Source organism: Salvelinus sp. IW2-2015, linkage group LG20, assembly GCF_002910315.2.
Source record: "Salvelinus sp. IW2-2015 linkage group LG20, ASM291031v2, whole genome shotgun sequence".
In the NCBI taxonomy this organism is placed as follows: Eukaryota; Metazoa; Chordata; class Actinopteri; order Salmoniformes; family Salmonidae; genus Salvelinus; species Salvelinus sp. IW2-2015.
In genome coordinates, this window is record NC_036860.1 from 73,546,813 (window position 1) to 73,561,353 (window position 14,541).

At 40.4% G+C, this 14,541-nt stretch overlaps 2 protein-coding genes across 3 annotated transcripts; one reads left to right on the plus strand and one right to left on the minus strand.

Moving 5' to 3' along the window:
- Positions 1-9,390: 9,390 nt before the first annotated feature.
- On the minus strand, positions 9,391-10,328 carry LOC111980514 (stannin). The gene has a single exon (XM_024011262.2). It carries the CDS (start codon positions 10,231-10,233, stop codon positions 9,970-9,972), a length of 264 nt encoding a protein of 87 aa, XP_023867030.1. The 5' UTR covers positions 10,234-10,328; the 3' UTR covers positions 9,391-9,969.
- An 885-nt stretch (positions 10,329-11,213) lies between these two features.
- Positions 11,214-14,327, plus strand: litaf (lipopolysaccharide-induced TNF factor). Of its 2 annotated transcripts, none has more exons than XM_024011260.2 (4): positions 11,214-11,356; positions 12,765-12,969; positions 13,278-13,434; positions 13,558-14,327. In XM_024011260.2, exons 2-4 carry the CDS (start codon positions 12,771-12,773, stop codon positions 13,664-13,666), a joined length of 465 nt encoding a protein of 154 aa, XP_023867028.1. In that variant the 5' UTR covers positions 11,214-11,356; positions 12,765-12,770; the 3' UTR covers positions 13,667-14,327. The 2 variants fall into 2 exon arrangements, with proteins under 2 accessions (XP_023867028.1, XP_023867027.1); XM_024011259.2 differs by having other exon boundaries at positions 11,215-11,356; positions 12,769-12,969.
- The last annotated feature ends 214 nt before the right edge of the window (positions 14,328-14,541 follow it).

The following is a 14,541-nucleotide window of genomic DNA, read 5'->3' on the forward strand; positions in this document are numbered from 1 at the left end:
AATGGATTTATTGATAATATCTGTTTAGAAAACAAGTTTGGATTTGCCACACACAACCTACTTGTTAACAAAATTAAGGAAGTTTCCTTTTAAAATTATTCATAAAATATTAATCCTGCCAACCACTATATGAAGAAGTTTAAGGAAAACATCAACTCAAATTGTTCCTTTGTAATGACCACCCAGAAACAGTTTGCATCTTTTTTGCATTGTAATTCATGTAGAAAAACTGTGGCAAGACATCAGTAGATTTATAATTGAACACATTTATGAAGGTCTTACACTATGTGGAGAGATGTACTTCTTGGATTCTTTAATACGATAGGAATTAAGCGGAAACATTTTTATGAATTCATTTCATTATTCTTTTTGGCCAAATTTCATATTCACAAATGTAAATTTACAAACAAAAAAACACATTTTTGTATTTTAAGACAATTAAGTACTCTAACAAAATGCTGTTAGAATAATAAGTGTATGTATTTCCCTTAAAGGTCCTTTGTGTAATGTGATATTGTACCCCTAGCCAATTGTCCATTGTATTATAATCTATATAATACTTGTGTTCCTCAACAACAACAAAAAACTCTATGCTAAAAGCTAGCTGTATATGGAACAAAGAGATTCGTAGTAGCTAACATTCCATTCTACAAATAAATCGCCATGAAAATGCACTGAAACCTCTGGGAAAAAATAGACTTTGATGATTGTAATTAGCACTGACCTAGAAAAGATGGAAAGAGGGAATTCATTTGTACATGGCTCTTACAATGAGAAGAAAAACTTGAGGATTACAAGTGAAGCTACTGTATTATCTCATTGGGGGAAAAGGCAGAGAGATTTGTGAGACCCTATGTGTGGGCAGTACAAAAACAATCTCTCTGTTGAGGAAGTAATTGCAGCACTGGATGCATTTTCGTAGGTCCCAAGAAAAATGAAACAATTTGAGATATAATTTTTTTCATGCAAAGTCAGGGCCAAGATGAGAGTTTAGACAAATATCTCACTGAATTGACGGACTCTAGTGGCACCTGCAACTTTGGAGTAATCACAGACGTCTCTTATCAGGGACGAGTATTGTGTGTGGCCGTGGACCCACAGCTTAAGAAGAGCGCTTACTCAGAGAGACGTGATCTCTCAGTTTAGAGAAATGCATACAGATTGGAGGAGCTGCAGAACTGTCCAGACAGAGAGCTAAAGTCATAAATGTGCAGGGCCCTGTAGCAGTGCATGCAGTAACACAGAAAGAAAGACCGAGAGGGAGAGGAGACCCTACAGAGGGACAGAGCATTATACAATGCAGATACTGTGGATGGACACATGAGAGAAAAAAGGAAAAATGCCCTGCATATGGACAAAAATGTAAATCCTGTGGAAAAAACAATCACTTCTCTACGGTTTGCAAAAGTGCAGGGACCAGCAAGAGAAACAGAGACCTGGCAATGGAAAATGCGTTAGCTGACTCAGAGAGCGGTGAGGATGTTCTCTGCATCACACTAGGGCCAAAGTCAGAGGGCATCAACGTGGTGCAGGAGAAAACCACAGACCCCAATGCAGCTCTCTTTGCAACCATGCTGGTCAACAAAAAGTCAGTCAGATTTCAACTATTGTGGTGCTAGTTGTAATGTTATCCCTGCAAATCTCATAAAGGCCAGTCACCTAGAGCCCTGCAGTCAGGTATTGGTGATGTATAACAAGAGCACTCTGACGCCACTGGGGAAGTGCACACTTAAAGTGATCAATCCACGCAATAAGAAAACCTACCGAGTTGAGTTCATCGTAGTCAACAAGAATGTGCACAGGCCCATTCTAGGCTGTTAGGCTATCCAGGCAATGGAGTTGATTRCTGTGCAGCATTACAACATCCTGGCCATTGAGAAAACAGGATCCTGGACTCAAGAGCAAATTAAACAGGAGTACTCTGAAGTATTCCAGGGAGATGGATGCTTACCCGGGGGCAAACTGAAGCTGGAAGTGGATGARCGAGTGGACCCTGTCCAGCTGCCAAAGAGAAGAGTGCCAGTAGCACTATATAAACCACTCAAAGAGGAGCTCAGTGGTCTAGAGAAAAGAAGGATGATAAAAGCAGTTGAAAAAAGCACAGATTGGATTAGCAGCCTGATCTTAGTGATGAAACCGTCTGGGTAACTAAGAGTGTGTCTTGATCCAAAACCTCTCAACAAGGCACTCAAGAGGAGCCATTACCCACTTCCCACTATTGAATACGGGCTGCCAKATCTGAACAGAGCACRCGTGTTCTTTGTTTGTGATGTAAAAAATRGATTTTGGCATGTGGAACTGGAGGAGGAATCCAGCTATCTCACCACGTTCTCTACTCCCATGGGACGCTACAGATGGCTGCGCATGCCAATGGGAATCAGTCCAGCCCCAGAGATCTTTCAGAGGAAGTTGAACCAGGCAATGGAAGGTCTTCCAGGAGTCAAAATCATTACAGATGACATCCTGATTGTGGGAGAAGGAGATAACGATGAAGCGGAGACTCTGGACCATGACAAAAACCTGAAAATGCTCCTGGACAGATGCAGGAAGCTCAATATCAAGCTGATTCCGGAGAATCTGCAGCTCAGGATGAAGGAAGTGCCCTACATTGGCCACCTGCTAACATCAGAGGGGTTGAAAGTGGACCCAGGAAAAGTGACAGCCATCAAACAGATRCCTAGGYCTACAGATGTGCAGGGGGTGCAGTGCTTCCTGRGCATGGTAAATTACCTAGCCAAGTTCTGCAACCATGCCACGGAGCTCTGCGAGCCACTGCGACAGCTAGCACACAAATACTCACTGTGGGAGTGGTCAGAGAGACATGAGCAGGCTTTCAATAAAATCAGGGATACCATTGCACAGACCCCTGTGCWGAAATACTACAACCCAACAGAGCAGCTTGTACTACAGTGTGATGCTTCAGAGAGTGGGTTAGGAGCAGCCCTGATGCAGGGAGGACAACCAATAGCATACGCCAGCAGAGCCCTGACAGAGACTGAAAAAGGGTATGCATAGATAGAGAAGGAGCTGCTTGCAGAGCCCTGACAGAGACTGAAAAAGGGTATGCACAGATAGAGAAGGAGCTGCTTGCAGTGGTGTTTGTCATGGAGAGGTTCCACCAATTCACATATGGAYGAACTGTGGAAGTGCAGTCAGATCACAAGCCTCTAGAGAGCATCATGACAAAGCCTCTCCTCAGCGCACCAAAAAGACTACAACGCATGCTCATGAGACTCCAAAACTACGAGGTCAGTCTCCGATACGTTTCCTGGAAAACATGTGGTGCTGACCGACACCCTGAGCAGGGCATAACTCACAGAACAAGACAACAGAGGCCCTGTGGAGGTCGAAGTGGAATCAATCAATATGATACACTACCTCCCTGTGTCAAGCGAGAGACTAAATTACATCCAGAGAGCCACTGAGCTGGACCGGGAGCTCCAGACACTGAAAAATGTGATCCTGCAGGGGTGGCCTGAAGAGAAAGGACATGCACCCTTGGAAGTAGCCATGTATTTTCACAACAGAGATGAGCGTGCAAAATGGAGTTCTCTTCAGAGGTGAGCGAGTCGTTGTGCCTACTGCCCTCAGGTCAGAGATAATGCAGAGAATCCATTCCTCACACATAGCAACAGAGGGATGTCTGAGAAAAACTCGTGAGTGTGTCTACTGGCCAGGCATGAATGCACAGCTGAGAGCATACATGGCACAATGTAGCACCTGAACTGCATGGTGTACGAAGCAGCAGAAAGAAACGTTGAGGCCACACGAAGCACCAAAGCATCCCTGGGAAAAAATAGGTACTGACCTGTTCCAGTTCAACGACAGAGACTACATGGTCACAGTTGATTATCTCTCCAACTTCTGGGAAGTGGACCATTTGGAGAACACACAGTCGAAAACGGTCATTCGAAAACTGAAGACACACTTTGCACGCTATGGGATACCTGACATCCTTTACTCAGACAATGGTCCCCAGTACTCTTCAGACGAGTTCCGAAGTTTCAGCAAGGCTTGGGACTTTAMACACAAAACATTGTCTCCAGGATACCCGCAAAGTAATGGGAAAGTGGAATCGGCAGTGAAAACAGCCAAAAGACTGATGGCAAAAGCAAAGAGAGCAGGTGCTGACCCATACTTGGCCATGCTGGATCACAAAAATACCCCATCACAAGGAACAGACAGCAGCCCTGCAATGGTGCTCATGGGAAGACATACAAAGACACTACTTATAATGAGTGAAAATCTTCTGAGACCGGGGATAGCAAACTGTCAGCTGGAGAAGTTCAAAGAAAGACAACAGAAACAGGCAAAGTACTACGACACCTCTGCTAAGGATCTCACAGAGCTGCAACGAGGTGACAGGGTGAGAGTTCAGCCACTCACAGGACAGAAACAGTGGTGGCAGAGGGCCACAGTAGTCAGACCTGTGGAGCAAAGGTCCTACGAGGTGAAGATAGAACAGAGACAACAAGTCTTCAGGAGGAACAGGCGACACCTGAGGAAGAGCAGAGAAATAGAGGAGGATTTCCCCACTGTTGAGGAGCCTGGCACAGAGCCAGTAAACAGAGCACCAGCTGACGCCCAGCAGGGTGCGGAGCACAACCTAGAGGTGGATGCTGGACCTCAACAAGAAGATCCAAAACATCTCAGGTCAAGCACCTCCTGATGTAATCAACACTCCCCACACAAGGTCTGGTAGGGCCATCCGAAGACCTATACACCTGAAAGACTTTGTGTGAAGGTAAAAATAATAACAATTAATGGACAGTCAGAGACAGTAAACAAATATTCAGTTCACATTCCAGTTTATTGCAGACATGGACTACAAGCCAAAGTTAGGTGGAGTCTGCCTTCTGTAAAAAAATACAAATAAAAAGAGAATATGTAACAATATTGATGTTACTCATATTGATGTTACACAGGAAACGGAAACTTACTTTATTCATGTGCGGGTTGACAACATGCCTAGTAAAGTTTGCTTAACTATATATCTTTGTCTGTCGTGACTACAACACAAAGCATATTGAAACAAGGACAAGTACATTAAAGTGTCTAGTTTGAGAAACAGATGCCTCACAAGTCCTCAACTGGCAGCTTCATTAAATAGTACCCGCAAAACACCAGTCTCAACGTCAACAGTGAAGAGGACACTCCGGGATGCTGGCCTTCTAGGCAGAGTTCCTCTGTCCAGTGTCTGTGTTCTTTTGCCCATCTAAATATTATATTTTTATTGGCCAGTCTGAGATATGGCTTTTTCTTTGCACACTCTGCCTAGAAGGCCAGCATCCCAGAGTCACCTCTTCACTGTCACTTTAATAACTCTACCTACATGTACATATTACCTCAATTACCTCAACACCGGTGCCCCCACACATTGACTCTGTACCGGTACCACCTGTATATAGCACTGCTATTGTTATTTACTGCTGCTCTATAATCATTTGTTATTCTTATCTCTTAGTTTCTTTTAGGTATTTTCTTAAAACGGTATTGTTGGTTAAGGGCTTGTAAGTAAACATTTCACCTGTTGTATTCGGCGCATGTGACAAATAACATTCGATTTGATTTAACTCACTACTTTGAGAAAATAAAAAAGAGCCCTACTAACTTCYAATAGACTCTCCCCTATCCCCAAAATTCCTTCCAACCTATTTCAACCTCAATGACCTTACACTTCAATCTTTACCTCTCTTCAACATACTTACAACAATATAACAACACATGCGCCACTGTTTCATCGACCATACACTCCAGACACAAACCATTCATATGCTTGCCAACCAGATGTAATGACGAGTTCAATGTCCTAAGTGCAATCGAGCAAACACCACCTTCCTTCCTAATCTGACCTTTGAATCTYGGTCCACCGACCTTTTTTTGGAGGGCATATAAATGCTGGCCCTTGTGCTCAGAGTCCCATCTCTTCTGACACACATCTATCAAAATGGCTCTGATCTCACATTTGGCCCCACCTCTACCCAGTGGCACATAAATATCAATTATATCTCATTTCAAAGCTCTTTTAGCTAACTGGTCTACAATTCCATCCCCTTCCACACTTGAATGGGAACGTGCTGGGACACAGCAGAATCGTACTAATACACCCATTCTCTCAATTCTCCATAATAACATTAATACCTCCAATAGTAGGTCACTCCTGTTAGATTTACCAGATGATAAACTATTCAATACAGACAGAAAATCTCTGACATGCACTTTCAACTCTGGGACCTTATATAGACAGGTGTGTGCAAACAGGATGCACCTGAGCTCAATTTCAAGTCTCATAGCAAAGTGTCTGAATACTTATGTAAATAAGGTATTTCTGTTTTTTATTTGTATTAAATTTGTAAAAAAACTCTACAAACCTGTTTTCGCTTTGTCATCATGGGGTATTGTGTGTTGATTGATGAAAAATGTTTTATTCAATTTTAGAATAAGGCTGTAACGTAACAAAATGTGGAAAAAGTCAAGGGGTCTGAATACTTTTCAAATGCACTGTAAATATTCACCACCCTTAGTCAATACATTTTATAAACACCTTTGGCAGCGATTACAGCTTTGAGTYTTCTTGGTAAAGTCTCATAAGAGCTTTGCACACCTGTATTGTGCARTATTTGCCCATTATTCTTTTTAAAGTTCTTCAAGCTCTGTCAAGGTGTTGGGGATCATGGCCAGACAGCAATTTTCAAGTATTGCCATAGATTATTAAGCAGATTTAAGTCTGACTGTAACTGTAACTTGGCCACTCAGGTACATTCACTGTCTTCTTGGTAAGCAACTCCAGTGTAGATCTGGGTTTGTGTTGTAGGTTATTGTCCTGCTGAAAGGTGAATTCCTCTCCCAGTGTCTGGTGTAAAGCAGACTGAAGCAGGTTTCCCTTTAGGATTTTGCCTGTGCTTAGCTCCACCCGGTTTTGTTTTTTTATCCCGAAAAACACAATTTAGTATGATATGTTATGAATTACAATTTGTATGATATTTTACCAATTGCAAATTGTCAATATATATTCAGAAATTTTCTAAATGTATAATATGTTACGAATTTGCAAAACTTGTGTTACGAATTCCAATTTGTTGTGGCTAACATTAGCTAGATGGCTAACATTAGCTAGGAGTTAGGGTTAAGGTTAGGTTAAAGGGTTAAGGTTAGCTAAAATAGTTAAGGTTAGGGGAAGGGTTAGATAACATGCTAAGTAATTGCAAAGTAGCTCAAAAGTAGTAAGTAGTTGCAAAGATTCTAATTAGTTAAAATTGTCCGTGATGAGATTCGAACACGCAACCTTTTCGTTGCTAGACGTTTGTGGTACACAACCACACTCCTTTCATGTTCGCCTTAAAGTAACCTATCTTATGCCAAACATAACATATTATACTAATTTGAGTGTCCCAGATTTACATTTACTATGTTACGTCTAGTCTGAGACCAGTTTGCTGTAGTTGTTTTAAAATCACACATGGTGACATCCTTCCTGTCCTGCAGCTCAKTTCAGAAGGACAACTGCATCTTTGATGTGTCTGGGTGGTTTAGTACATCATCCACAGTATAATTATTAACTTGACCATGCTTAAAGATATATATTCAATGTCTGATTTGTTATTGTTATCCATCTACCAATCACTGGCCTTCTTTATGAGGCTTTTGAAAGGCTCCCTGGTCTTTGTCGTTGAATCTGTGCATGAAATGCAATACTTGCCTGAGGGACATTACAGATGTTTGTATCGGGGACAGAGGAAGGGTCAGTCATTCAAAAATCATGTCAAACCCTGTAATTTCACACAGAGTGTGGGTCAATATAAGTTATGTGATTGGTTAAGCCACATTTTTAGTTTGAACTAATTTAGGCTTGCCTAAACAAAGGGGGTGAATACTTATGCAATTACTATATTTCAGTTATTTAATTTTGTAAAAATGTGTAGAATTTTATTTTCACTGACATTAGGGATTACTTTATGTAGATTAATGACCAATTACAATTAAATCAACATTTGAAAAAAGTTCAATGGGGTGTAGACTTTCTATAGGCACTGTAGCAGGTTGCGTTCCCCTTCTCAGACGTTGCATGCATCAACCAATGGTTTCGTGCCACTTCATCGACTGTGTCATCGACTGACAGATTGCCATAACATATGATGTCGTTAGCTGAAATGTAAAATACCTATTCTGGCGTTGTAAGATCTGGCATGTCAACAATGCCTGGGCTGAGGAATGCGCCCTATGTTTTGGGTAGGTCCTAACTCTAACTGCCTTCAGGCTATGTGGGAGATGGTGAATCATCTCTCTGCACCGGTATGACACTGTAGGCATTGAGCCTTCCAATTAAGTCTATGCATACTGCATATTACTTATACAGGTGGTCATACTTTTAGTAGTACTTTTAAATGTATACTGTATTTCACAAGCTGCTGAACTCTCAAGACAGAAGTGGGGTAACASTCATCTCAAGTTTGAAAGCAAACTTATTGGAACCAATACTATTACCATTTGTGTAATCATATAAAAATCTACAAATTGTCACATTAGTTTGATATTTTGCCATCTTATAAAAAGGAATAAGAATAACTATCAACAATACATACACCTGTTAGGATTTAATCTAAAAGTAATCATAAGGCCTATGGACCGATATAACATTTAAAGTTGATTTGGAAATGATAAAATGGCACATCAAATGACAAAGRGAACAATAGTATTCATAATGTTATTTACATTTCATAATATTTTATAAAATCGTTTCATCAAATATCAACCTGCTCAGCTACCATAGAATCTGGCCATCAGGATTTCCTATGTTGCAACTGAATATAGAAAATATGTAATTGGCTCTTGGTAGCTTYTTGGCAGGACTTCTCAACCCATGTCAGTTGTAGCAGCTACTCAGTTTTGTAGCTACATATGAGGACACCGAGGTATGGACCTTGCCAACATTATAAAAATACATAATAATCTCTTTTTTTTTTTTGCAACAGTTGGGGTCTCAACTTACTGTTGAGAGTTAGAATAGTAGAATACACAAGGTGAAATTTCGAACTTGGTCGTGCATCAGCAGTTTCCCTCTTCTTATATGTCACTCACTGACTGTCACTCAATTAGCCCATGTCAATTACATTTTTTTAGATTGTTAAATTAGTCTAGCCAGCTATCTAAAGGTGTAGTAATCRTAGCCACATTTTTGCTGTTCTCCAAATAGTATTTTAGAGTGTGGACCTCACTAAAACTCAGACCCTGGACCCTGTTGTGCTTGTGAAATATGATTGTTTATCAAAGGAGAATTACCCTTTCAGTGACTGGTTTTAGTTGAGTGGTTGCCTGTGCAACCACAGGAGAAAAGAAACAGTATTTTGTACACTAGATTATTTAGTAAGTAGCAGCAACAAGAGACATAAATTAGGCAGTGAATCACACTTTGTATCTTTGGACAAATTTGGCATTTAGCAAATTATTAGAATGGCTATTAACTCACATTTGAATACTGAAGGTAAACAAAACCAAGTTCAACTATGCAAAATAAACAAACAAATTAAGCTAATTTCAAATAATATGAGCAACTTGATATTAAGTGAATTGTTTTGTCATCAATTTGTCATACATTCTTCCAACAAGCTCTGAAAAAGGTTTTYCCCACTCATTTGTTCAGAGCGCTGTCTTGTGTCTACCGTCACAATTCAGTAGTGGATTGCTGAGTTAACAAAAACTATCAACATCAATCAATGTACATTTTTGTGTTCAAAATATGTACACTTAAGAAACATAACAATGAACTGTTCACAACCTCACATCCTGACTGAGATCCACACAGTGGAATGAGAAACAAAACTATCACATTTCCTAAGACATTGACATTGAGCTGCAGTCCGTTTATCATCCTTCAATGGCGTGATGAAAGATGATGATCAGCAGGAAATGTGAATGAGGTGATCCTCTTGGTTAATATTAGGTGATGACCACGGTTTCTTAATGACTCAGTTAAGTGTGATTCTCAGTGCCRTTGTGGGTGAGCTTGGTTTTGTGCTCGACATGAGGGCCCCTGGTGGAGTACTGTACCATCAGGAAGGGCTCCTTGGTCTCGCCCTCTCCTACAATACTCTCCTCATCTTCAGACTGGCCAATCCGCTGCAGGTGCAGGTAGCACCAACATCCGCAGATGAGAACACCGAGGGCAGCAACAGCAATGAGGATCACTACGATTGTCACCACCCCAGTAGTGGGGCTGTGGTCTGTGATGTACATGTTGCAACAGGAAGGTGACTCAGAGCATTATCACAGAACAGGGGACTTGACAAGGACTGCGTGGTATGATCCCTTGCTGATTTTGGCGTCTTACGGTTCTGCTTGGGAGACCTGGGGGTCACAAAAAGCAAATAATGTTGAGTATTTAACTAACAAAAAATAACAAAATAAACCCTGTTGTTAGTGCTTGTATCTGCACATCTGAATCTGTTTACAATACATTTTCGGCAGACATCTGCTGACTCAACCATAGACCTATGTAATAGGACTCAACACAGAATCTAACCTCCAAATCCACCAAAGAAGCAAAAGGCTTGAAATAATGTATTGATACAAAATTAAGTTGATAGCCTACCACCCTGTGGTAGGTAATCATATATTATCTATACGCTATATTCTGCATAATAGCGTATGCAATAATGAACTATGAACGGAACGCCTTTATGCCATCAATGCTAACGCATATGTTTTAACTGTGCACGCCGAATCATTGCACATTAATACGCATTTATGTATGTACATGCATGATACATCGGGTCCTAACGAGAATCAGGACGCACTAGATGAGATTCCTTACCATTCCATTGAAACAGACGACGCGATCGTGTGTCTTCATCAATGTGCTATGCAGCAACAGCCCTGCCTGTATCAATATATAAGATCCAGTGCATTAAATACACTAGTAGCCACCCACTCAAAACCCGAACTTCAAGGCCCCTGTTTCAGTGCAGGAAATGAGACCATGTGGTGCACAATATATCGAAACAAATGTTATTTGTGCTGTCAATCTCTATTTTAAAGCAACAGTAGTAGCTAGATTATCTTCACTGACAATATGTAAATGTAAATATATATATCACTTATGTTTGTCTATGGACATAATTTTCAAAGGTTAAATAGTTATAGGAGCTCATAGATTTGCTAATGTGTTACCTTGTCGGTCTCATATCAGTCATAGTTCAATGTTATGTGGTGGTGTCATGCAAGTACTGGTAGACACGCCAAAATATCACGTGATACATACAGGCTGCTTGTTCCTGGAAATTGGCTCAAGCTACTGTAAAGTAGCATTTTGTTTGGACGCCAAAGAAGCAGGTTAATCAGCCAACTTTACTGTCGCTGGGTAAGGAAAAGCTAGTTAGTTTAAGTGTTTGTCTTTTAAAAAGTATGTAACTACAGTACACTGACGCCTTGAGCTCCCGTAAATATGAGTATTAGCTAGCAAGCCCTTATGTTTTTGAYAGCCATCGACGACGCCTCTGTCTCGTCTTGACTAATGGTAATTTAGTTAGATAACCGAGTTGTAGCTAACTAACGTTACTGTTATTTGCGTAGCTAGCAAGACAGTTGARTAATTGCAGTAACATGGGCCCGTGGGCCTAACGTTATAGTATTTCACAGGTGCCACTGGCCACAGATGTTTTGACTAGCTTTCGAAGTTCGGTCTTGTCCTGACAAGTTTGTTTAGTATTATAGCTAAATTAGCTAGCTAAATTAGTTTCCTACCGTACTAGCTAGATTAGCTAGCTATAATCTAGACTAGCCAGACTGGAGTCTTGAGTTAACGTTACWTGACTAACGTTAACTGTTCCCTTAATCAAACTAACGTTACCTGACTAGCATAGTAGTTAATGTCATTAACCCTCCTATTATGTTGCGGTTCAATTTGACTCATTTCCACTTTTGAGTTCTCTAAAGTACTAACTTAGTTAACCTCTTTTTCTCCATTAAATTAAATTACTTTTCCTCATTTAGGGTCATGAACCTAATTTCATAATGTGGACACTGGTGTGTTGTGGAATGTCTTTTGAGTAGATTTAGTATACAAACATGTTGTGGGTCATTTTGACCCGGAGGCTTTCATGTGTATAGATATTTGCACATGTCCAAAATAAACMAGTGTCTTCTGTGTATTTTGTTTTGACTGGTTCTGGTRGCACTTCTATAATTATGTTTCGGTGAAAAGGAGCTTTYCCAAGCTTCTCCTCARCGCGAGTGCAGCAGATCTCTGACACTGAAAAATGAGCTCCAAACAGAAAATGCTWGTTTTTGAGAAAGGAAATATGTTTAACAAAATAGCTCTTAAATATAGAGTATTTGAAATGAAATGTTCTTGTATTTCTTCTTTCTGAAAGGTCTGACAAGACAAAATAAAGTTTTAGCTGTTTTTACTTGATTCTTTGACTGTCTAGACTAGAGTGTGTTTAAACTGTGCGGGTCAATCTGACCCATACCACAATGGATGCAAAAAAAAAATTCAGCAGAGCACAAGGGTTAGTAATGTTATCATGTTTCATGACTCTTGTATACCTGTTGTATAACGTTGGTTTTAAAAGAGCCATGTAATAGGATTAAGGTATTATTAGCTAACCTTACAGCCTGTTACAGCTGTGACTGAAGCCATGTAGACCTGGCTATCTGAYTGTAGTTTATTTACAAAATGTGCTAAGAAATGATTAATCTATCGACTCCCGGTCATTGCAATATAAATGTAATTTTTTTTTTTTTTTTTTTGGTTGATGATTGATAAGAAAGACATGGCAAGTGCACCACCAATGGAGACAGGTGGATTTGTGGGGCTCCCTCAGCCACCTTCCTATGAAGAATCATTGGGTCCTCAGTACCAGGGGACGGTGCTTCCTCCTGCCTACACCAAATCTGCACAGTGTCCATACCCAACACAGCCATATAATCAAATATATCAACCAACGGCTCACAGTACTACCAGTCCAATAGGTAAATAAAATCTTGTTTTCACTATGCTGTTCCCTCAGGTTGAACTCTCTTGACACACTTGGCTTGAGACAGCTCAAACTGGTCCATCCAGAATGCACTCTTTTGGTTTCAAACCATCTCAAGTAGCCTATTCCCTATTTTTGACTATTGGTTTGCTTTGCACTCTTAACATAATAGTTTTGGAGTCTGATAGGTCTTGATTGATTAACAGTGACCTGTGCAAGGGACCTAGCTAATCCCTAGGAGGCTACATAATGAACTTTCGCTTTTAATTTCCTGTTTGGTGTTTAACATTCTTTGTTCTTCAGTGTCAGTTCAGACCATTTACGTCCAGCCGGGTGTGGTGTTTGGGGATCTTCCAGTGCAGACTCATTGCCCTGCATGTGCCCAGATGGTGATCACTCGGCTGGAGCACACCTCTGGAACAATGGCCTGGTTAACATGTGCTGGCCTGTTCATTTTCGGGTAAGATTAATTTATCAAGAGTCCCCCCCTGCAGTGCTTGCAGTGTATTGTTGTTCATAGTCATGAAAAGTCCCGTTTTGTATGGGCTGCATAATGCATTATCTGATCTTTTGTTTTTTGTAGTTGCATCTATGGCTGTTGCCTGCTTCCTTTTTGTGTGGATGGTTTGAAGGATGTGACACATCGATGTCCGAACTGCAACAACGTCCTTGGAGAACACAAACGGCTTTGATTATGTCTTTTGAAAAAGAGTAGTCTCTATTGAGCATGCAATCTTGCAGCTTGTCTCTATCTTGAATTGTCTAATTACAAATGCTGCCAGAGGCTAAACAATCATGTTAAACATGCATATTTTGATGATGGTCATCATGTAGTCTATATCAGGKGTACTCAACTCTTTACGCTATGAGGTCCGAGCCTGCTGGTTCTGTTCTACCTGATAATGAATTGCACACCTGGTGTCCCAGGTCTAAATCAGTCCCTGATTAGAGGGGAACCATTTCAAGAAAATGCAATGGAAATGTCTTTGAAGAGCAGAATTGAGTGATCTATATAAATCTATTACCTTTATTAAGAGCTTTGTCCACTAGATAACTTGTCAATATTGCACTTTCAAATGAAGGATTTTATTATATAATTGTATATATGTCAGTTTGAATAGTAATGTGCACACAATGTTGGTGGGATTAGAGGTAAGACTGGTCGATATTGTGATTGTACATTTTCATAGGATCTATATGTAATCAAACTGCAATATGACTACCTTTTAATACAGTCTTATTGTGATGGTTACTGGTAAGTAAGCAAGCAAGCAAGCTCATCGTACAAACTGCCCTACTTGTTGTCTTAGGCCTAAATGCCTTTAGTTTGAATGAATGACTGGTTTTGCTCTAAGTTATGCTGCGGAAGAAGTCTTATTTAAGGATGTTTTGATTGAAATCCAGGCACCTTTGAGCATTCCCAAGTCCATGGATTCACAAGGGGGTTACTGATTTGTTTATTTTCATTCAACACATACAATTGTGTGCTTCTGTAGAATTCACTTAATGGCACTTTTTCAATGTGTATGCATGACATAAGCACAAATAAATGAGATCATTTTACCAC

Excerpts from the sequence above, each read along its gene's own strand:
- litaf (XM_024011260.2), top strand. The coding sequence starts at position 12,771 with ATGGCAAGTGCACCACCAATGGAGACAGGTGGATTTGTGGGGCTCCCT. Across the intron at positions 12,970-13,277 it reads CAGTACTACCAGTCCAATAG|TGTCAGTTCAGACCATTTAC; the intron begins GTAAATAAAATC and ends TTTGTTCTTCAG. Across the intron at positions 13,435-13,557 it reads GCTGGCCTGTTCATTTTCGG|TTGCATCTATGGCTGTTGCC; the intron begins GTAAGATTAATT and ends TGTTTTTTGTAG.